Genomic DNA, 24155 nt, shown 5'->3' with positions numbered 1-24155 from the left:
GTCAGCACTCCTGGAAATCAGTTATCTCCCAGAAATATCTTAAAACCCATGCCCACAATGATACACTTACTCTACCAAGGTCACACCTACTGAAACACTTTCCTATCAATTGATAGGAAAGTGAATATTTTGAATGTGAAGGCACACTTCAAGATATAAAACTAGATCACTAAATCCCATTTTGTATCATGAAAGAAAGGAAGATATCAAAAGGGAAACACAGGATCAACATGCCCAGAAGAATAGTATCAAAATACTAAATCATAAAGCTTCTTCAATGATACCCATGTTGCCTACTGATAAGACAAGGAATATATATGAATTTACAGACCACTCCCTGACTCCTGGAGATACCCTTGGTTGGTTTGGGACTAAATTGTAACTCAATTCTAATAGCTGTATCTACGTATTTGCTACAGAGAGCGTCTTTTAAATGATACTTAATGTTAAAAAGGGATCAAAGATTCCTTTTAGACAAGATACTAAATGAAAATGGAAATATGTTTAAAGTATAAAAAGAAAATTTTAAATGAAAATGGAACAAATTTAAAAGTGAATAGTTGATTCCAATGAGTCTTCAGAGAATTTATTGCCAAAAACTTCTCCCTTAACTTAAAAAAATAATTAGAACAATAATGATTTTTAAGCAAGACTGAAAACATAAATAAAATAATTGAGGAATGATACTTATTAGACAGAAAGAAAAGATCATATATCAGTGGTCACTTTGAATAGAAACCATTTGGAGAAATATCAAGTTTGGGTTATATCTCTGAGAGGTATTTGTTGACAAGGTTAAAGAGACCCCAAAATATTACAAGATAATATCATGATCTTGGTTATCTTCCATAACATTATGATTAACTCCTACACAAGCTGAGGACAGTACATACCTGAGATAACGAACATGAAAAAAACCAATCTAATACTGACTGTTAATCATTATTGTTACTGGCAAGCTTTCATAATCTTGGAAGGAGTTGTGGATGCTACGACAAGAGATAAGCAATCAATCTTACTGAGCTATGAACATTGTGAGCTGTAACACTACCTTGCAATTCTTGCCCACTGGTGCAATAAAGGGATGGCACAAATGTTAGGGTAGTAACCATTCACTTTCTAATTGAATTTAAAGTCTGTTCTATAAAACCAAACACATAATTATCATAATTAATGGGCCAAAAACATATAGCTAGATAATTCATAGACCTCAGTGGAAAAACCTACTTATTATTCCACTAAATGGGTATAATATTTACCATTTCCCATTATTTCTTTTATACCCACAGACTATTGCATCTTTAAATCCTCATTAGAGAAGTTTTTATTTTTATTAGACAATGATGAATGGAGACACCCACGATTGACCAAAGTGCAGAGAATAAGACAATGTAGAACACTTAGTCCTAAATAGAACATATAAACCACATTCCTCCTCCAAATTCTTTGAAATATTTGGGGAAGAGGGGTGGAAAGAATATAAAAACCAGAGATGGAGGTTGACTACAAGGTAATATGTCTTTTGGATGCAGGAGTGAAGAAGCATATATAAACTCATAGTGATTGTGACGGTATCCAAGAATCTGAGAAAGTCAGTGCCACACTAAATCCCAGCATGGAGAGGTGAGCTGTGCACACAATCTCACTTTTAGATGAAAAGATGCTGGCAATTGTTGGCTACAGGATGAAGAGACAGTTTTCTTTAAGTATGTAGTTCTTGATAAATCATCCATGGTCCAGATGAAGGCCATTACAACTAAAAATATTTGGGAAGTAAACTTAGCCTTGATAAATAAAAGGGGAGGCATAAAAGTTAGATGAGTAGGAATGAAGAAAATATAGGCGAATCTTAGAAAGTTTGAGAGAGGGAAAGTGAATATGATCAAAACACACTGTAGATTTTCCAATAGCTATATATATACATATACACACATACTCATATATGCATATACATGTACATGTATATATGTGTATATATATATGTTTGTGTGTGTAAGTGTACATATATGCATTTTGATTTCTAAAAGCAATAGGAGACAAATGAAGTCATCACAGGTTTAAGGATTATGATGAAAATAAGCATATCCATACATCAATTAGGAAAGACTAAAAATGAGAAGGATTAGTAGAAAATTGCAGAATATATAAATCAGTGGATATGTTTGGAGGAAGAAGAAAGGAATTGAAGAGGAGGCTTACTTTGGCAAAAGAAGAAGAATCATGACATCCTTGAGGCTTTTGTTCTCTTGCATCATCATTATTCCAGGCTCCTATGTCACAGTAGAGAATTCCCATTATGTTATTCTTCTTAAGTATTGATGATGTTACAGTCCACCACATTGGACATTGGCCAGCCCAATAGATTAGGTAATAATGAAGATTGTCTCAACATTCTCATTAACAAAAGAAGAACAGAATATTTGCTGCAGGATGATATGGAAAATACACATGCTATTTTCTCTTAAGAAAATAGAAACATACTTTTCTATTGCTATGGGTTGACACTGTCTAGATTTATCTTATCACTGGAATCACATACAGATCCTCATGTAGAGCAACTCCAGTACACTATGCAAGAATAGGACAGAGGAAATTGTTTAAACAGATGAAAGTTCAAAATGAATAGAAAAAAGTTATTATCTATAGCATCTTTTGAATCTCATTTATGAAAGTCAAAAATCTGCCATATTTTTTTCTCTTAGCTATGGAGGCACACCACAAATACAATTGTAGAAATTTGGGCTGGGGTATTTTATATAAATTTTATTTTCACATTTTTTTATTGAAAAAAAGTTTTTCTTCCTCTGTTCCCCCAGATCCAATTCCTTAGTTTCATCTCCTGCTCAACAGCAGAACATCCAAGGATGGTTTCACTGCCCAGTTCTTTCCATTTACTGTGAGTAGCAGATCCTCCACTTCTATCTATCTATCTATCTATCTATCTATCTATCTATCTATCTATCTATCTTCTATCTATCTATCTATTCATCCATGCATCCATCCATCTATTTATTTATTTTTACACTCAGATTTCACTCCCCTCCCAATCCATCCTGAGAGTCCTCAAACAATTCCATAAATTGTGGTGGTCTCATCTTTGCTCTCAGGATTGTCTACACTTCTGAGAATCCAGCTTGCTCCACAAGGGATCTGGGTACAGAGAGCTGTGTCACAGAGACTGGAAAGATCCTGTCCCAAATTATTCTACGGTTCCTGTGCCCTGAGATCTCTGGGTGGGTCCCTTGGAACAGAAGTGGTGGTCTTCTGAAATGGAAGGAACACTACCCAATTCATTCTGTGAAGCCACAATTACTCTGATACCTAAAGTACACAAGGACCCTACCAAAAAAGAGAACTTCAGATCAATCTTGCCTATGAATATCCATGCAAAAATACTCAATAAAATTCTCACAAACAGAATCCAAGAACACATCATCATCACCATGATCAAGTAGGCTTCATCCCATGAATGCAAGGTTGGTTCAATATATGAAAATCCATTAACTTAATCTACCATTTAATCAAACTCAAAGAAAAAAATCACATGATCAGATGCAGAAAACACATTTGATTAAATACAACACCTCTTCATGTTAAAAGTACTGGAGAGATCAGGAGTTCAAGGCCCATACCTAAACATAAAAAAGCAAATACTGAAAGCCTATACTGCAAATCAACAGCCAATATCAAGTTAAATGGAGAGATTCTTGAAGCAATCCCACTAAAATCTAGGACAAGACAGGATGCCCACTTGCCCCATATCTATTCAATATAGTATTCAATGTGCTAGCTAGAACAATAAGGCAACAAAAAGAGATCAAGGGAATACACATTGGAAAGAAGAATTAAAGGTGTAACTATTAGCAGATGATATGATAGTATACATAAGTGACTTCAAAAATTCTACAACAGAACTTCTCCAGCTGATTAACAACTTCAGTTAAGTGGTTGAGTATAAAATTAAATCAAATAAGTCAGTAGCCTTCCTTTACACAAATGATAAACAGGCCAAGAAAGGAATTAGGGAAACAATTCTCATTACAATAGCCCCAGATAATATAAAATATCTTGGTGTAATCTAACCAAACAAGCGACAGATATTTATTATAAGAACTTCAAGTTTCTCAAGAAAGAAATCGAAGATCTCAGAAAATGGAGAGATTTCACATGCTCTTGAATTGGCGGAATTAACATAGTAAAAATGGCCATCTTACAAAAAGGGAATCTATAGATTCAATGTAATCCCCATCAAAATCCCAATTCTTCAAAGACATGGAAAGAGCAATTCTCAAATTCATCTGGAAAGGCAAAAACCCCAGAATAACAAAAACAATTCTTAAGAGATCTTCCATTTCTAACTCTTCCCTTACCACCTAATTGTGCCTTTGTCCCAGCCTCAACCAAGGCAACCCTATCTAACACAAGGGCTGGTGATCCTCTAAATGGATGTGATTTAAATAAGCATTTCTGAAATACAATGTATCTTATAGAGAAAATATTTGGCTTTTGCTTGAGAAAACTGAAAAAGAGCCATTTAAACAATCATTACAGAACTTCATTGTATTTATTTAGAAGGAGAATTATTTGGATATTCAAGCACAAAGATTTAATCCTTTGCATTAGAGAATAAATTAGTCAAACCATTGAATATGCCATAATATCAATCTGTCTAAAAATATAATCTTGTCATAAAACAATCTTATAAAAATTTAGGTATTTATATAAACACAGGACCTTAATCTTGGTATACAAGTGTTCTCCCACTTAGCATTTGGTCTTCATGGTTGCAGCCTGCTGTTACGGAGTACAAAGATTGAGACAAAAATTTCATTATGTACATGCAGCTATTGAAAATGCTTTTTTATAATGGTTTCCCATACAAATTAGATTTCCAAAATGCAAATGTGTCAGAGACTCTCTCTACCCAAAACCACAATTTTGGGATCATTTCATAGGAAAATTTCTAGGAAAACTTTTCAACAGTAGCTCATTATTAGGGTATTTAAGGAGTTCCAGGGTCCAGAGAAAGAAGAAATGCTATAAATTGTGTGTGTGTGTGTGTGTGTGTGTGTGTGTGTGTGTGTGTGTGTGTGATGCATGCAACCAATCACTGAACTGAGGATGGGGTACCCGATGGAGGAGTTAGAGAAAGGATTGAAGGAGCTGAATGGGTTTGCAACCCCATAGGAACAGCAATACTAACCAAACAGAGTTCCCAGGGACTAAAGCACCATCCAAAGAGTACATATGGACAAACCCATGGCTCCAGCTGCATATGTAACAGAGGATGACCTTTGTTGGGCATCAATGGGAAGAAAAGCCCTTTTTCCTGCCAAGGCTCAATGCCCCAGTATAGGGGAATGTCAGGGCAGAGAGGCAGTAAGGAGTGGGTAGGTGGGTGGGGGAACACCCTCATAGAAGCAAGGGAGGATGAAAGGGATAGGGGATTTATGGACAGGAAACCAGGACAAGGGATAACATTTGAAATGTAAAATTTTAAATATCTAATAAAAAAGAAAATAAATCATGTTAGACCAAAAGAAAAAATTATATTGTATGTCTAGACTGTTGCTCAGTGGAAGAAGTATTGGCCAGCATGAGTAAGGTCCTGTGCTATGAACCACCCAAAAAATACATTAAGTCCCTTAACCAAAGAATGAAAGATTATGTCTGAATCATTCTGTTTTTTGAGAGAAGGTATTCCTGGACTTGTTGCTTAGAATATAAATTAGTTGATACCACTTCTATGAAAAAGTTCTGTAGAGTTCACATGTATATAGATTCTATACCATAGTGCGCATGTTTGTGATGTGATACATGTAGTAATTTGCAGAGCACTATACAAAACAGTAAAACCATAGAAGGATAGTAAATACAAATCAGTATCTACCATTGTGGGGTCAGTTTACTATAGGAAAACACATCCTCATATTGGAACTGGTAAGACTGATACCAAAGGTGAAATTTCAATACCGATTAGCGTACAATGGCTCTTAAAATTATAGGAGAGTCTACACGTGTAGATCTAAAACATCACTGAAAAGATATACAAGACATTGACACCCCTTATTTCTTATGAAAAAGCGGATCTTGCCAGCAGGTATACAAGTATATGAGGAGTACTTTGGATAATGGATTTCATAATACATTTGAATATTTTACATATATTAATAGGAAAATTTACATGGCTTTGTGATTCATAACACCAAATGAAACATAGTGAGCAAGTTTATCTAAAAAAATTAATATGGAGGAATGGATACAGAAAATGTGGTACATCTACACAATGGAATATTACTCAGCTATCAAAAACAACGAGTTTATGAAATTCGTAGGCAAATGGTTGGAACTGGAAAATATCATCCTGAGTGAGCTAACCCAATCACAGAAAGAAATACATGGTATGCACTCATTGATAAGTGGCTATTAGCCCAAATGCTTGAATTACCCTAGATCCCTAGAACAAAGGAAACTCAAGACGGATGATCAAAATGTGAATGCTTCACTCCTTCTTTAAATGAGGAAAAAGAATACCCTTGGCAGGGAAGGGAGAGGCAAAGATTAAAACAGAGACTGAAGGAACACCCATTCAGAGCCTGCCCCACATGTGGCCCATACATATACAGCCACCCAATTAGACAAGATGGATGAAGCAAAGAAGTGCAGACCGACAGGAGCCGGATGTAGATCGCTCCTGAGAGACACAGCCAGAATACAGCAAATATAGAGGCGAATGCCAGCAGCAAACCACTGAACTGAGAATAGGTCCCCTATTGAAGGAATCAGAGAAAGAACTGGAAGAGCTTGAAGGGGCTCGAGACCCCAAAAGTACAACAATGCCAAGCAACCAGAGCTTCCAGGGACTAAGCCACTACCTAAAGACTATACATGGACTGACCCTGGACTCTGACCCCATAGGTAGCAATGAATATCCTAGTAAGAGCACCAGTGGAAGGGGAAGCCCTGGGTCCTGCTAAGACTGAACCCCCAGTGAACTAGTCTATGGGGGGAGGGCGGCAATGGGGGGAGGGTTGGGAGGGGAACACCCATAAGGAAGGGGAAGGGGGAGGGGGATGTTTGCCCGGAAACCGGGAAAGGGAATAACACTCGAAATGTATATAAGAAATACTCAAGTTAATAAAAAAAATGAATATGAACGAAAATTGAGGTAAAACCAGCCTTCAGTCCCCTTTTCTTCTTTCTCAGTAAACATACTCCTCCTTTAATGACAGCCTCATATGCTTCTATATCTCTGGATTTTTCCTCAAACTCTCAGTTTTTACTTATTTCAAAATCTATCTCTATCCTTCCAATAATTTCTAGTCACAATGATTTTGGTCCATCTCAATTTGCCACGTGTTTCTTTCAATTTTAAGAAATTTAAGTTTAAAGACATGGAAGGAAGAACAACAATATCAACCATCCAGAGCTCCAGAGCTCCTAGAGAGTACACATGGGGGGAGTCATGGCTCCAGCTGCGTATGTAGCAGAGGATGGCATTGCATGGTATCTATAGGAGGAGAAAGAAGCCCTTGGTCTTGTGACAGTTCATTTCCCCAGTGTAGGGGAACGCTAGGGTGTTGAGGTAAGGGTGGGTGGGCGGGAGGGGGAGCATCCTCATAGAAGCAGGGAGAGGATGGGAAAGGGGGAACATTTGAAATGTAAATACATATACTATCCAATAAAAAACATAAACATAAAAAAGAAAGAAATTTAAGTTTAAGTTCTGTAGAAGCCACTATTAAATTTTAAAACAATATCAGAGTAAAATGTTGTGGACAGAATGTATAAAATCATGCATTTGAGTCAATTATAAGAAACATATATCTTATAAAAGTTACATTAAATAAACAGATCAAAGTATCTGGTAATTTTAATGTGTGTTAAAGTGTATTTTTCTTCATATTAAGGTTTATTTAGCATAGTATCAACTTGAACAAATTCGTGGGTGCAAAGACATTTTTTCTCATTGTTTTTCATAAATTTCTAAACTTTTCATACATGGGAAGAGTATTTACATAATTTCCCCTCCCTCTGCATCCTCCAACACTTCTCATGTTATCCACTCTGTTCCCTCCTAAATTAATGGTCTGTCTTCATTGTTACATATATACGCTTATATATACAAGAATATATCTATATCTATATAGATATAGGTATGGATATGGATATGGGTATGGATATAGATATACACCTAGTATGTATATGTTATTACAGCTGACCACTTGCTATTGGAGAAGGAAGTAGGAGGCTCTCCCCCAGGAAATACTAATTCTCTTTCTGTCTGAAATCAATAATTATCTGTGTCTGTTTCTCTAGGGTAAAGATGAAATTGTTTTCCCCATGAAAGTTGGACTTTTGACTGGTATCATTGTCCAGGTCTGGTTTGGGCAATCATAATGCTGAAGCCTCCCTGTCATCTTTAGAAAACACAACTTTTCAGCAGACTTCCTTTTCCTCCGGCTCTTTCAATTTTCCTGCCCCCTCAAGCCCTAAATATAGAGGTTGTGTTTTAGATATATCATTTCAGGCACAACAGTCACTGGTTCTATGTATTCTGATCAGTTGTGTCTTTCTGTTATACATATATATATATATATGGTGTGTTCTTCAATGAATGAACTAAAAAAGCTAACCTTAAACATACAATATTAATAACTAATTTCAAAGTACACACTATGCAAAGTCCAATGTACTGTAATAATTAGATACTGAAGTTTCTTTTTCTATTATTTGCTTCATTCCTTTAAGTTAACATATTACATATGCATAAATAATAATCATGCATAATGCTAGTATGTATATGGTTTTTACTCAAGAATGTATCATTTAAACATTTCTTAGCCACTATGTATGTGAAAAGGAAAAATTAAATGTAGTATACAAGACAGAATGAAAAGCAGCAGCACAAAACATGAATTTCTTATGAAATTCTGTTGAATCATCTGGTTAAATTATGTAGCCAGAGATCAATTGAAGAGAGATTCTTAATAGTAAGATTTTTCAGTCAGAAAAGTTAGCACCTGGTCCCAAACTCATTTTTACATATGAGGAATTGAGAGGTCCAGCAGCTATAAGAAATAGTCTCTGTTTCATGGCTGGTGTGTAGATATACAGAACAAAGGTATAAAATCAAAACATTTTTAACATATGCTTTTCTATGATATAATACATGGAGACATTTGAAAAAATATATAAGTAGTTATCTACAGAAAACATGCACAATTTATCTCTATCTGCACAAATACACACACACACACACACACACACACACACACACACACACGCGCGCGCGCGCGCGCGCGCACCCATATTTATCAGGTTACCCCAGTTTTCTTACAATTTTGTTTGACCCATTTATCCATGTCTTTGTATTTTTCCTTTCTCAACCTTTACAAATCTCACATTATATTTGAGAAAGTTAAATATTAAAATCCTCTTCAACAGATACATTTTAAATGCTAACCAGAATGAGAAAATCTTTTGAAACCTGTTGCTCTATTTTTATCTATTTTCTCTGAAAGAAACCACCGGAATTCTAAAATACATTTTCTCATATGGCTTTTTCTGAAAAGACAAGAACAAACATGTACTCAGACAGGGCACTGATGGACAAACTACTAACACTGAAATGATTCTAAGCTTAGTTTAGCAAACCAGTAAATTTACTTAGTTGCTTTCCAAAGCATGGGTGACTAAAAGTAACTGTGTTGCTGAAAGGGATTACTTAGGAAAGCTGAATCTCTGGGGCTCTTTCCTCATTTGGAGATCAAATCTGTGGGTCACAGTCTCCTCTGCCAATGTTTTATTGCGAATATAACCTTAGGGTTGGCCTGGTGAGTGTTGTTTTAGGAAATGGTGGATTTTTTTTATTTTTTTTGAACCTTCTATGTTTTGTTTATTTCCTGAGTCTTTAGGAGCTCCCATCTGGTGAGAAGGTGTCATTTTAGAGGTAACTGCTACTGAAAAATTTATTTTTTACCAATGTCTTCCTAAGATCAACTAGCAGGAGAAATATATAGCTCACTGGAAGCAGATGAAATGAAGAGCCTGATGAGACAGGAGTTGGTGATACCTGTTGATTTGCAAAGACGCACTCAGAAACAAGCAGTCATTCTTTTTTCACGTGTGTAGTGTGCATGTATATGTGTTTGCATGTGTGGGTACAGATTTGTATGTGGTCCCAGGTGCCTGTGTGCCTGTCTATAGTCTCTCTCTAATGCTTTCCACGTTATATGCTAAGGCAAACATTCCACCTGAATCCAGATCTTGGCTAATATAGTTAGACAGCTTCTTTTGTAGATCAGCTCTGTGTTCTGATTGGTAGCATTATAGATGCCCTGCCGTGCCCACTCAACATTCTGTGGGTTCTGAGCATCCGAACTTATCTTACATTTCCTAACTGCAGAGCAAACACTTTAACGACAGAACCAACTCCTCAGCCCTTTAAAGTTCATTCTCAGGAGATAAAAATATAAAAGTGTCCCCAATAGAGGAGTTAGAGAATGGACTGAATTAGATGAAGGGGTTTGCAACCCCATAGGAAGAACAACATCAGCCATCCAGACACCCCAGTGCTCCCGGGCCTAAACCACAAAGCAAAGAGTACACATGGAGCAACCCAAATCTCCAGTCACATATGTAGCAGAGGATGGCCTTGTCGGGCATCAATGGGAGGAGAGGCTCTTAGTCATATGAAGGCTCAATGTCCTGATGTTGGGGAATGTTAGATCAGGGAGGCAGAAGGGAATGGGTGGGTGAGTGGGGTAGCACCTTCATAGAAGCAGGGGAAGTGGAAATGGGATAGGGAGTTTTGGGACAGGAAATGAAGAAAAGGGATAACACTTGAAATGTAAATAAAGAAAATATCCAATAAAAATGCAAAAGTGTAAAAACAAGTCATTAACCTGAGTTTGATAAGAACTAAAATCATAAATATGACATAAATGAGAGCACATTCTTAATAAACAAAGAAAAATCGAAATTATCCAGGTAATTCAAACACATTTTTAACATCTTGATTATATCTATATATTTTTCAAAGTAAGTACAGTGTGAAAACTTTAAGCCTGTACTGATCTAGCTTTCACTAGGAAACTAGTATGTTGAGAAACGGCAGAATACACAGAATTGCACTAGGTAAGCACTTGGATAAGAACATATATTACTTGGAATGTAATCTTCGTTGCTTGGACTTACTTCATGCCAGGACCTAAGTTTGTGTTAGTCGGGAAGCTTAGAGATCCATATTTTTCCTCTAAGGAGACTGAAATCTAGTCTTTTAGAAAGTAGTCTAAAACGGTTCCTAAAATACCAGGCTGAAGCAACCTTGCTTTTGAACTGGGTTACACAAATCTTTCAAACGCTCTGAGACAGCTGAAGCTCCGCCCTGTTCCGCCCATCTACTTAGCAGGCCTCAACTACATTTCCCAGAAGGGCCGCGGCTTTTACGTCAGCGTGCTGCTTTCCGGCAGCATTTTACAGCATTTCAAAGCGAACGATCGGAAGGTTGTGCCCTCTCTTGATATGGGTTCCTCGTTTTCGAGTAGCAGTGAGTTTCCTGCTCAGGACTCCACAGCTGCGCTCACAGCTTCTTCCTCAAACCCACCCGCGAAAGCCGCCGTGTCGGCCTCTTCCGCACAGGACCCCGTGTTAAAGAACTGCTGGAGTTGTCGCGTGCTGTCTGGCTCTACGCTCTTAGGGGCGGGTACCTACGTCTACTTTGTTGCCAGGCGGCCCTTGAAGCAAGGATTCCCTCCTGGCCCAGGCACTGTGGTGCAGATGGTCACCGGCATCAGTGAGCGGGAGCGGGCGGGGGAGAGGATGGAGTGGGGAGGGTGTGGGAGGGTGCAGGTGGGTGGTTAGTGGGACAGCGGCGTCTTTCCCCTCACTGGCCTGTAAGAAAGGTTACCGAAGGATCGATCGATCTTTTTCAGCAATGCAAGGATTAAATAAAATGCCTTAATCGGAGCACTGGCAAAACTAAGACGTAATATACAAAAGTTATTTTTCTTCTTTTTTTCAGGTATTGCCTGTTGGGGTGTAATTGTTCTGATAGACCCCAAAGGGAAGGACCACCAAGATGTTTGAAAATACCAGCAGTTCATTGTTGTCTCCTATCACTGGCTGCGCGGCAGACGGAACAAGCATTGGGTTGGTGGATATTCTTTGCACACACTGCCAAGGATGCGCTTAACCATAGGACATACCGAGAAGACCGTGAAAATATGAGCTGTCATTCTTTGGCCATGGATCCTTACGGTTTACCCCCTCTCAGGTTATAAAGGGACAAAAAAATCCCTTGGAAGAAAACATGATTCTCTGTCTTGTCCAGGGAAGTTATGTGTAGTTCAATTTATACTCAAAGATAACGTTTTGAGAACATATTAAAATGGGATGAATGGTAGGCCAATAATGAAATAAACTATTTTTTTAAAATAATAAGTAGTTCTTTTAATTTTTCTTATCATATCAACAGCTCTTGGCAACCTAACCTTGAATAATTACATGGAAGTTGTTCATGCTTTCCAAAGTTTCTTCAAGTCCATCACTGAATGAGAGCTGCTTATTTGTTATTTCAGCTGTAAGCCTTGGACCTAGCTATTGGGTTTGATTTGGTGGCTGTTCAGCTCAGTGATGGAGTGAGGTTTTCTTCGTAGTTCTGTCTTCACAGCGGGGTTACTGTCAAAAAGGCAGGAGTTCTTTATACGTTAAATGTTAATACATAGTTAAAGATGTAAATGACAAAATATTTGAGAAAAATTCCATAAGAAATCTGTTGACGGCTTTTTTAATAGATATTTAGGATGGATTCATAAGGGCTTAAAAATTATAAGAGAAAGGTGTGCTTAGGCTTCTCTGCAAGTGTATGTTTAAGTGGTTCTTCAAAGCAGAAAGGCACTATTAAGTACCGATCAATAAGCTTTGAGTACAGTTTTAAGCAGTTATATTTTTCCACTGGAACCTGTACATGCTGGGAAACCCCATCTGCCGTCCTTCCCCCAACGCTGCCTGCACTGGGAAAACTGACAAAGAATGGCACCCAAGGCCCAGTTGTATGTGTCTGGCAGCCAGTGCAACCTGCCTTTCTGACACGGTGATCCCACTCAAGTGCCCAGTAGCCATCCATGGGCACAGCCCCAGCTCCTGACTGATAATCATCCACTGAGGTCTAAAACCTCACTGCCTTACCTCTGACTGCAAATCCTAAAAGTCTGGTCTTTGGGACTAAAGAACCCACAGGAACGAGTGCCCTGCACTTACTTGCTTTTAATCGGGTCTAATCTGGCCTATATTTGTATCACCAAGAGAGAAAATACTTAGTGATATTTTTTTTAGTTCTACAGATGAATGTGAATTATTTTGATCGTACCTCTCCTGTTATTCTTCTGACTGCATTACTATATTACTACTTCTTTTCAACATATTCCCCTCTTGTCTTTTTTTGTGGGGTTTTTGTTGTTGTTTTGTTTTTATGAGACTGAATTTAGTTAGGATTACTTGCATAAGTGTAGGTGGTAGTGTTAACAAAATAACGAAGTGAGTTTTAGGTTTTGGCTTTTTTGGTTGTTTCTGGGTGCATCTAAAAACTGACTATAATGGTACCATTTATTCATTTATCTATTTGTGGTTTTGTTTTGTTTTTCAACCTGAGGGTAGAGTTTTCTGGGAAGAAGAACCTCAATTTAAAAAAAAAAAAAAATGTCCCCTTGTAGATTGCCTAGGGGTAAATCTGGGGCATTTTCTTGATTAATGATTCTGTGGGAAGGGCCAGCCCACTGTGGATAGTACCACCCCTCACAGGTAGTCCTGGACAGTATTAAAAAGCAGGCTGAGCAAGCTAAGGGAAGCAACACAGCAACATTCTCCAAGGTTAGGGATTCAGTTCCTGCTTTCAGGTCCCTGCCTGAGTTCATACTTTGGTTTTCCTGATGATGGGCTGTAGTCTGTAAACCAAATAAACCCTTTTCTTCACAAGTTGATTGTCATGATGTTTTGTCACAGCACTAGAAACAATTATTGAGATAAGTAAATTTGAAAATAACATATATACCTTAGTCTACAATGCTACTAATAAAAATGGTTATATTCATCATGTGTTTAGGGGTTTTGTTTTTTATTTATTTTCCTTAGAAGGGTCTTCAGCTCTAGTGCTGATTGCTAACTGCCTAGAGTGTTTTTTATTGAAAGCTGGCTGACTGTGGCATTTTTTCAAAATGAAAGCAAAGTTTAGGAATTTGATGGGTCTTTACATCAAATATTTCTCTGCTCCAATGCTGTTTGATTCCTTTTTCACCCAGAAGACTACTTTAAGATTGGAAATTATTCTCACAAACCCTACAGTTGTTTCATCAACTAAGTTTTGTAAGAGTTTCAATTACTGACATTTCAACCAAGTTCATATGTCTTTATTAGTACGTAGTAATTAGTAATTTCTATTAATAATTCCCCCCATCTTGAGGAAACCCTCTCTTTGGTCAGTTACAGAGAGTCTTCATCCATTAAAATTTTTATCATGAGATCACAAGTTCTGCTTTGAATATTATTTGCTATTTTCAACATATATTCATTTACTCTTGCTATTGAAATCTTGAAAGTCACAAAGAAGAGAAAGAAAATTTCCTGTACGCTCAAATTAATGTCGATATTTTGGCCTCATGAGTCACAAAATTCTTAATGGTGTTTAGAAACTATGAATTGTTTTCAGTTTACTTTGCTGAGATCCATCAGAGGAATTCCTGTAACATCTATAGCTGTAAATAAAATTATGCATCTTTATCGGAGTTCATAGGTTACCCCCGTATGTTGTGAACTCTTGTCAGTAGACCTTAACAGTGAACTTAAAATATCTAATAAGCTGTGATACAAACAGATGCGCTGTTATCCAGGTGTGTTTTGTTTATAGGAGTAGGTGTAGCACTGCAATGTTCATAAATTGAGTATCGCTTTCACTCTGAAATTGCCAGCTTTATCAACCCCTAATGAAAATCAGCCTGTGCTTTCAAGCTTTCATGCCTTAAATGTGGGCATTATCTCCTCTCCAGCCATGAACATATTAGATAGTGTCATTTTTTTGATATAAGCATATATCGAATGAAAGTGGGCATTGTCCTCTCTTCAGCTATGAACATACTAGATAGCATCACTTTTCAATATAAGGATATATATAGAGTGCATTGTTTTGTGCAGCTCTTGTCATCATCTACCCCAGTTAGGTTTTAGGAACCTGCTTTTGCTACTACACCAGCACTTGCTACTTCACTTTGCACTTTTATATTATGGTTATGACTTTCACTAAACCATGGTCTCCTAACTTCAATTTTTCCTTCTGGAACTTGTTCATCCATCAAGGTTCATTGCCTTGAAGAGATGGGTAAGGACTTGCTCTGGCTTAGGTTGTGTTTTAGAGAAATGTGGCTGGCTTGGTCATCTATCCGAATGATAAAACATTTTTCACATCAGCCACAAAGCTGTTTTACTTCGTTAAGTTTACAGTAGTGTCACTTTCTTTTCCTTTAAGAACTTTTCTGTTGCATTTGCAATTTTTGGTGAGTTGATCTAATTCTGACTATCGTGGCTTTCTTCATTAAGATTGGGCATTGCTTATCATTAATGTGCAAGTTGTGCAACTCTTAAACTTGACAGTTAAAAAGTTCTTAGGGTTATTGTAGTAATTTCAATATTGTGTTTCAGAATAAGCAGGCTGGGAGCGGGGTGGGTTAGAAAGAGATGTACAATGACTGAGTGGTGGAGCAATCTACACACTTTTCAAATTCAAGCTGCCTCAAATACTGAGATCACAAATCACCATGCAAATGTAATAAGAACAACTTTAACATTTCTTTCTTGTAAGTAGTATTTATTGATTCTTATCTCATACATTATATACCAGCCATAGTATCCCTCCCTCCATGCTTACCACCCTTCCCTGCTCTTCACCGTCAATACACTCCTCCATTTCCCTTCAGAAAAGAGCAGGCCTCCCCAGGATATCAACCAAATATGACAAAACAAATTTCAGTAAGATTAGGCACTAGGCAAGCCAGTAGGAGGAAAAGCAGGCAAAAGAGAGAGAGATGTGCCCTACTCCTACTATTGGGAGTCCCACAAGAACACCAAGCTATACAACCATAGCATGCAGAGAACTCAGTTCAGACCCATACAGGCTATATGATTGTTGCTTTCATCTCTGTGAGCTTTATAAAATATGCTTAGCTGATTCTGTGGGCCATGTTCTGGTATGCTTTACCTCTCTGGTTCCTACAATCTTTCCTCTCTCCCATGGGATTTACTAAGCTCTGCCTAATGTTGGGCTTTGGGTCTGTGCTCTGCTCCCTTCAGGTGCTGGGGATGAAAGTCAGTTCATCAAAACAGTAAAGAGAGTGCCTATCACCAACAGTCAACTTGGAAGAGCACCTCTTGAGAATCAACCACAGTTCAGCCAAAATCCTAGTCCTGGTTTAGTGAGACTTCCTGCAAAACTGTCAAAATCAATTATTTCTTAAATGTGTATGGTTATTTTGCTTGTGTATACATCTGTGCATCATGTTTGATGCCTACAGAGGCCAAAAGAAGGAATCATGTCATGAGGAACTGGAGTTTCAGATGGCTGTGAACCATGAGGTGGGTGCTATGAATCAAACCTGGGTCTGTTTAAGAGTGCCCAGTGCTTTTAATAGCTGAGCCATCTTTCCAGCACCAACAGATTCAATTTGCTAATTTGTGGTAGTTTGTTCCACAGCAACAGAAAATGAATACAGGGAATCAGAAATAATTTTTTTATCATAAATCAATGTTTCATAGAGATCTCTAGGAACAGTATAGTCAGAACCCAACAGTAGATAAAAAAAGTCAGGGATATAATTAGAACAAGTACTGAAGCAAGAACACACCCTTTAAAAATGAAAAGTAGACCATGTTGAGAAACAACAGGACCAATTTTAGAAGGTATGGAGGGTATAATCCTCTCCCCTACTGTGCTAACTCAGGGTAGATATCTTCGGGGTAGAGATATATTCTTCTTGGAAGGCATTTTACTCTAAATTCAGTCTGTCATAAAACTAAGTGTATTAGATGCAGGAATCTATGTAGGAATTAAAATACTCAAATTGAAAAAAATGGCTGCCTGAAAGAGTAATACCTTTTTGTACATGTTATCCCTGAAACTGTTCTGATTTAGCTGACTTCCTCTCCCATTACCTTGTTCTTCACATCCTGTTTTTGAAGCCATCAGCCCATTCAATCATCCATGCTTCTTTAGGGTTGTGAGCAGACCTTTTTTGTTCTTTATGTTCTACTTTTGGGAGGCCTATAAAACAGTCCCTGAGGAGTTACCCTCCTACCTACCAGTAATAGAGGGCATGCTAGATCAAATCTGTTATCCATGCTAAGTATCAGAATGTAGTGACAGTGACAGCATGTTTGGACAGTGTCATATTTGATTATTTTGTATGTTTAGAATACTGGTGATTACACCATGCCTGGCTCTCAGATAACTGCTTTTTTCCTCCTTTCTTCCAGCCCGGATCTGCTTCTGCCCTGGGGTGTCCAGGCACATTTGCACACCAGGTAGGGCTGGAAGGAATGAAACTTGTCCAGGCAGGTGGGTTCACAGGATGATGGCTGGCTTGAGTGCTAGGGAGAAAAAAACCTTCTCCAGATGGTTTTCAATGAAACAGGGACAAGGAAATTTTCAAGGTAAGTGTACATTATTGGCTGGTACTGAGGTACTGGGAATGATTCACTTGCATGAAGAGGAATTTCAGGTGCTTGCTAGACATATCCTTATAGGAAACAAGGAAGTTAAATCTATAGTTACCCACCAGGCTTCATGACTACCTCAAGGGTGGCAGAGCTGAGGGTTATACAGATGAAATGCAGTGTCATGCAGTCATTGCCTACCCAAAGCAAGCAGGGAATATTCCTAACTCATGCTGGTCTCAGGACAAGATCTTTGTGGTTTGAACATCACAATTGTTCTGGACTGGTTTCCTTAGTCACATGGCCATCTGGCCCCACTACTTTCTATATCAACCTTTACTCTATAAAATAAAAATTAAAAATGTTACAATTCTTTCCTTTTGCAAAGTGTTATGCCAATGCTTCCAGGAGCTGAATCAGTTTATCCTCTTACAGATGAGATCATCACCGAGTCCTGGAGTATGAAACTCTATGTCCAAGGAACTTCTCAAGTGATAAGAGAACTTGCCTGAGGTGCTAAGTGATGGTGTTGACATGATGGGTTTCTTACCATCTACTATAATTTGGATCTTCGATGTCCACTAAAGGTCTGTGTGCTAGGATTGGTCACCAGTGGGGTCTACTGGTGTCATTGCAGAATGTTTTCTCAAAAGAAATGATAAGATTTTTTTCTTCTATCATGTTGTTCTTTGGCTGTGAGATAACAGTCCTCCTCAGCAGCTGCACTCTCACATGGTGATACACTAAGCTTCCACAGCCTCAGAACCGCAGAGCCAATTAGGCCTCTTACTGAGGAGCTATTAGCAGTGGTAATTGCTGGAAGCAGGGTAACTTTTTTATTGAGGCTGTGACCACTAGTGGGCTTCTTATGCTCCAGGGGGTGGCACCACGCCCATAAACGTATGGGCAATTTTAACTGTTCCTAGTGGGTTATCAAAAACAAAAAGTATGAGGTTGAGAGGCGAGATGTTGGAGAGACATGGCTGTTGAAAGGCAAAATGAGACATATATACCTTATTTTATTGTATACACGTATACAATTAGCAAAAAATTAAATAGACCATGTATACAATTACCAAAAAATTAAAAAGACCAGTATTTCACACACACTGGCAGAGTGGGAAATGCCTTTCATTTATGGACACAGTATTTGTTTATCTTCAGCAGCTTCTGTTTACTGACTTTTCTTTTAGACACTACTATTTCTTATTAAAAGGGGAGCCCTCTGAATCCTTTTGCATTGCTTATTTTTTTTACAATAGAATTTAGTCTTTCTTGTCCTTCAATACCTCAATCAAATACCAAACCTCTGTTTTGAAACATCCTCTAAAGAGTCTTCTCTCTTACTCGTATCCAACCATTGATTTTGTATTGATTTTTATCATGTCATTGAAACTGTTGCCTGGTAACACATCTGCTCCTCCCCATTTACTGTGAAATCCTGGAGAAAATGACTGACATAGAGTTTGCCACTCTCAGCTTGTCAGGAAAGAGGGTTCTGTTTAATAAGTATTTTGAGTGAGTACATGAAGGACTGAACAGCTGAGGGAGAACAGAGAGAAATTGCTTGTTTCTTTTGGTAATTTTAGTATATGTCCATGGTTCTCAAGTGGCAGAACTACCTCAGACAGAACTGCATGGGAAGTAGAAATCCTCAGACTTGGCCACATTGAGAACTATATCAGAAGTCCTGAGAGGGAAGCCTACATATCTGTTGTTCAGTTAGCTTTTATCTGTAGCTGATCCTGACCTATCTTTGAACATTGCACTTCACTCAACATAATATGTTGAAAGGATCATCTGACTGAAGCCACAGACCATTCTTCTTTAATATGTTCTTGGGAAAGTCAGATACAATTTTAGAAAATAAATTTTATCCAATTAAAGTTAGGTCATCAGATGATGCAATTGCTTGATTTCCTTTTCAACACTGATTCTTTGTCCCTGTAATATTTGTTTAAAAACAACAACAACAACATCATCAACAACAACAAGAACAACAACAACAAAGATCTAATCCTCGGTTGCAGAGACAAGTGGAGCTGGGAGAAACATGAGACACAAATCTGCCAATTAGCACTTCAGAGATCAATGAAAACTTCAATGAAAAACAAGAAACTGTTGACCTATCACCCACACTGGTTACCCTGCAACTACATGCACCAGTGCTTTACTGGAACTCAGTAGTGCACTTAGCCAACCAACTAATAATAATTCTTGGTCTGATTAAGGTTTACCAATCAAACATGACTGACTATATGTTCCATGCCTGCAGATGCTCCCACGCATTCATCAATATGAGAAGTTGGAATTAGTGGTGATGATGAGTGTGTATACATTTGCACATCGATACAGGCATGTCTGTAGGGTACCCTTTCTATTTCCAAGGAGTACTTTCTTCAGTTTCACATTGTATAATAATAGCTTAGCTTAGTGATGCAAATTAATTTAAATATTTTATGTTATGCAAGCACTGTCTAGAATAACAGCAAGTGTCAATGAAGAAAAACATGCTGTCGGTGAGTAGAAACAGCAGACTAGAGAAAATATAGATTCTTGCTTGTGATGGAGATGTGTGGTATTACCTATAGGTATTTTAACAGCAATGTGTGGTTGGATGTAAAGCACAACACAAGATTGACTTTATCATTATGATGGCCACTGCTTGCAGAACACATCCAAAAATTAGGAGAAATTCAACATCACTCACTTGAGGGAAACAACCATCTCCAAGTATAAAAATACATTTTATTACCATTTATTCCATTACATATTTGTTAGCAACTATTAAATTCCAGTGTTAAAATGCTTTATTATAATGCTATTTGGCTAAGACAACTCAAACATCTTTGGCTCACACATAAACAAACTGAAATTTAAATTAGTGCAAATGTTCATATCATAAGAAAGGAAATGTTTCCTATTAGCTAGGGCCAACCAGTCTCTAATGAGGATATTTCTTTGTTAATCAAGCATTTTGCTTGTCTTGCTTTTGTGAGCAAGTCATGAAACACACACACACACACACACACACACACACACACACACACACACACACAGACACGCACACACATGCCCACCCACTCTTGGGTACTTCAGTGAGGGCAAGCCATGAGTGCCCTGTTGCCTGGTTCATCTGGTTCTCTGGCTAAGTACCCTCATTAAAAGTTTCATGTGGCTCTAATGCTGATCTTGGTTTCTCTTTGAAGTGAATGGCAATTGATGTAGACATTCTTGATTTGTCAAAACACTGTGAACAAGTCAGTGCTGAGTGCTCTGTCTTAAGCAATTTACCTGTATCACCCACCTCTGCCAAGCCTACAGATCATTGGGAAAGAAGCAAAAGAAGACAGTATGGAAGCCATGTGATTGGGAAGGAGGGCTGTAAAATACTGGTTTAATGAAAGAATGCCAGAATAGCATTCATGCACTCACAGCAGCTATAGTTCTCTCTCTCTGGCCCACACATGTCTGAACCATAAACATTCTGTCATGGAGGAAGCTAACCATAGTTGGTTGCAATTGCAGAAAAGAAAGTCATTGTTTGAAGTGATGTAGGTACAGGTGGGGTACTCTTGCTCCAGTGGATTTCTTCATACTTGTGTTCAAACTATGACCCGGTTTAAAATGTGGTTACAGAAATAAAATGAGAGCAAAATAAAAGACATGAAAATAGGATGACTTGGTGGGATGAATGGGTGTCAGAGGAGGAGAGAAGAAGAAAGGAAGAAGCAATGAGTAGAGACAAGAATATATTACACACATGTGAAGTTATCAAAGAATGAGGTAATTTATAAAATGTTTTGTATGTGTAAATTTACTTCTCAACCAAAGGCCCTCTAGTATATTGGATTGTCGTTTGGTGGCCCGTCCAAGAAGGTAAAAGTTAGAAACACAGACTAAAATACAACAGTGATGTAGAAAAGAATTTTTAATACATATGATTTGTGGGAACAAAGAAGGGAATGATTTAATCATTAAATGGGGATGAAAATCTAAGATGAACACTGAATCAACATCAAAGTGTAATTTCCAGTGGACGAATTTTTGAATTTAATGTCCAGGCACCGGAAGTGTGAGTGAAGGGGACATGTGCTCAGGGGAAGGGCTACCAACGCCTCGGCATGCCATCAAATAAAAATCCAGAGATGGCATTCTCAGAGTTCTTTGACTTGGGTTGCTTTAAGCAGTGTATTGTGAAGCCATGCTTAGAAATGTATGACAGAGAACTGCAAAATGCCTGTCAAAACTCTTGACAAGTGAAAGACAGGCAAATCGGGAGGGAGAAGCTCACTCTCCAATTTGCCAGCCTGCAAACACCTGTTACTGAGGGAGCAAGCTGAGACACATTGGCACATGTTGGCAGCACTCACATATTAGCGAAAGCAGGTGCCCTGCAGCTTCTGCTCCCAAATCTAGTTCTTCCTTTTTCCCTAGAATGCTTTTAGAAGTGAGAAGGTAAGGTAATGAAAATCTTTATAGAATTTACAGTGTTACTGAATTTAGGGCAGCATTCCTTTTTAGATGATAAAATGCATGCCAACCATTTTTCTTACTTCTTTGTTTACTTATGTTCTTTACCATATAATACCCACATTTAAGCATAGTTATCATACAACAGGTGAAAACAGGAGAGTAATTTCAGATGTCTCAGGGATTGGATGGCTACCATAGCTGCCACAGATGCGATCACATGAACTCAAAACATCTGGCGTCATGTGGCATGTTCTTTTTTACATTGGTTTTCAAAGAAATAAAGAGGTGTGTTTGTTCTAAATGGCAATCAGACTAGGCTTCCTTTTCCTAAAGCTGAATAAAATCTATCACAAACAAACATACAAAATGAATTCATGGAGGAGAGCATATCATCTGTTTTCAGAAGATTAGAGGAACTGTAGCAACAGAGGCAAAAAGCTGTATGGCAGGAATTGGCCAGTGAGAGCCACCTTTCCCTAAGCAAGTTAGTTATTTGAGTCTTGGCTTTCTAACTTGTGAAGTATGAAAGAATGTACCCACCAGACTTTATTGGGGGAATAATGTATATTTTGTGATATAGAAGAAGGCCAATAGATAGGATACTACCTCTGCCCTTGTTGATTGCGTGAAGATACAGAGTCGACCATATGAAGAAGTGTGGTCCATATGTCTGTGAATTGAAAGCTTTGTATATGCCTGAGTAACAGAAGTTTGAAATTTTTAAAAGCTGTAAATTGTCCAAGTCATGTTTTGTTAGCAATTTTGTTCATCCCATTCCAATGTTTTACTTAGAAATGCAACTTTAAAATAAACAACAAATGAAAAATTTAAAAAAGAATTTAAAACTCTGTCTAGAAAAAAAGTTTTCTTGTGAGGGGGTTCAAGTTGGCACTGTAAAAGTGCCAGCTGCCAGTGTGTTTCATTATTACTTGGTTTAAATATATCCTCAGCTGAGGGGGAGGAGGGCGATTGACAGCAGCTTTGGCTTCCTGTGATGCTTGTGCTTATTTCTCTAAGTTGATCGCAGGACTGACATGCTTTGCCTTAGTATGAGCTCTAAATAAAACTCTGGGTTCAGTGCTGTCTTCACCAGACCTCATCTGAGAAAGAAGAGTGGCCCTCTTGCTCAAGTCTCACAGCTTTTATATATAGATCAAGTAAGAAAGGAGAGAATGTGGTTCTGTGAAACTGCACAACACACTTCCAGTACTGCTTCCTTCTCTCATTTAGTTTCCCCTTTTCAGAAGCATGCAATATAAGTTTGTACAGCGACCTTCTGGAGGGGTCACTGTGTAATCCTGAGCCAAGATGGCCTGTGTATTTCTAGGTACCCTTTCTCCGTTGTAAGCAGTTTAGGGTCTCAAAAATCACCACTATGATACTAACCCTCAAACAACCATAGTGATCTCTTAATGCTTTCTTTCTATTAAACAATCCTTTTAGCTTTGAATGTCTTGGCTTATCATAAGACATCCATTCTACCTTTCCATTCCTACTATTCTGGATATTGTTCTACCGTGACTCTATGTCCATGTCCCCTGATCTTTGACTTGAAACACAACAGTTCTTTCCACGCCTATTCTACCCTGAGCCCTTAATGTTCAGAGAAATAGCCTCCAGCCCCTTTTTATTAAAACTGAAGTCATATGGCATGCCCCATTTGGGGGCAGAAGGATATGATATATTCTAGGTACAATCTGGTGACATTTTATTAACTCTGTAAAGACATTTTGTGTTCTTGACATCAGTTGATCCTGACATCTTTATAGTTCAGTTTTTTCCAGGTTGTGGAAAATGTAAAAAACATATATGTGATCTTTTCATATTGAAGACATAGCTAAGACAAAACACTTTTAAAAAATTAAAGTTGCTTGTCAGAAATTGAAATTCCTCCAAGGTCAGCATTTCTTGAAACCAAAATACATATAAGGTAACATCCTCATGTGAAGAGTTAAACTTTGCTTGTCAGCTATAGTATT

General features: G+C 37.9%; 1 protein-coding gene and 1 long non-coding RNA gene across 3 annotated transcripts; both read left to right on the top strand.

The window, feature by feature from the left end:
* Positions 1 to 11485: 11485 nt before the first annotated feature.
* Positions 11486 to 12605, top strand: Dmac1 (distal membrane arm assembly component 1). 2 transcript variants are annotated; one of them, XM_087548048.1, is made up of 2 exons: positions 11486 to 11707; positions 12026 to 12441. In XM_087548048.1, exons 1-2 carry the CDS (start codon positions 11527 to 11529, stop codon positions 12088 to 12090), a joined length of 246 nt encoding a protein of 81 aa, XP_087404174.1. In that variant the 5' UTR covers positions 11486 to 11526; the 3' UTR covers positions 12091 to 12441.
* Positions 12606 to 17398: 4793 nt separating this feature from the next.
* LOC148005864 (uncharacterized) lies at positions 17399 to 18927 on the top strand. Its single transcript, XR_015620265.1, has 2 exons — positions 17399 to 17697; positions 18136 to 18927. It is a non-coding gene; the product is annotated as an uncharacterized LOC148005864 (long non-coding RNA).
* Positions 18928 to 24155: the final 5228 nt, after the last annotated feature.

The sequence above is a fragment of the Rattus norvegicus genome, chromosome 5, assembly GCF_021556685.1.
Source record: "Rattus norvegicus strain SHRSP/BbbUtx chromosome 5, alternate assembly SHRSP_T2T, whole genome shotgun sequence".
In the NCBI taxonomy this organism is placed as follows: Eukaryota; Metazoa; Chordata; class Mammalia; order Rodentia; family Muridae; genus Rattus; species Rattus norvegicus.
Note: the sequence above shows the minus strand (reverse complement) of the source record. Positions and strands in the feature narration are given on the sequence as shown.

What these genes read in the sequence shown, in the direction of transcription:
- Dmac1 (XM_087548048.1), top strand. Translation starts at nt 11,527, where the DNA reads ATGGGTTCCTCGTTTTCGAGTAGCAGTGAGTTTCCTGCTCAGGACTCC. An exon ending in CTCTACGCTCTTAGGGGCGG is followed by an intron (nt 11,708 to 12,025) that starts GTACCTACGTCT and finishes TCTTTTTTTCAG; the next exon opens with GTATTGCCTGTTGGGGTGTA.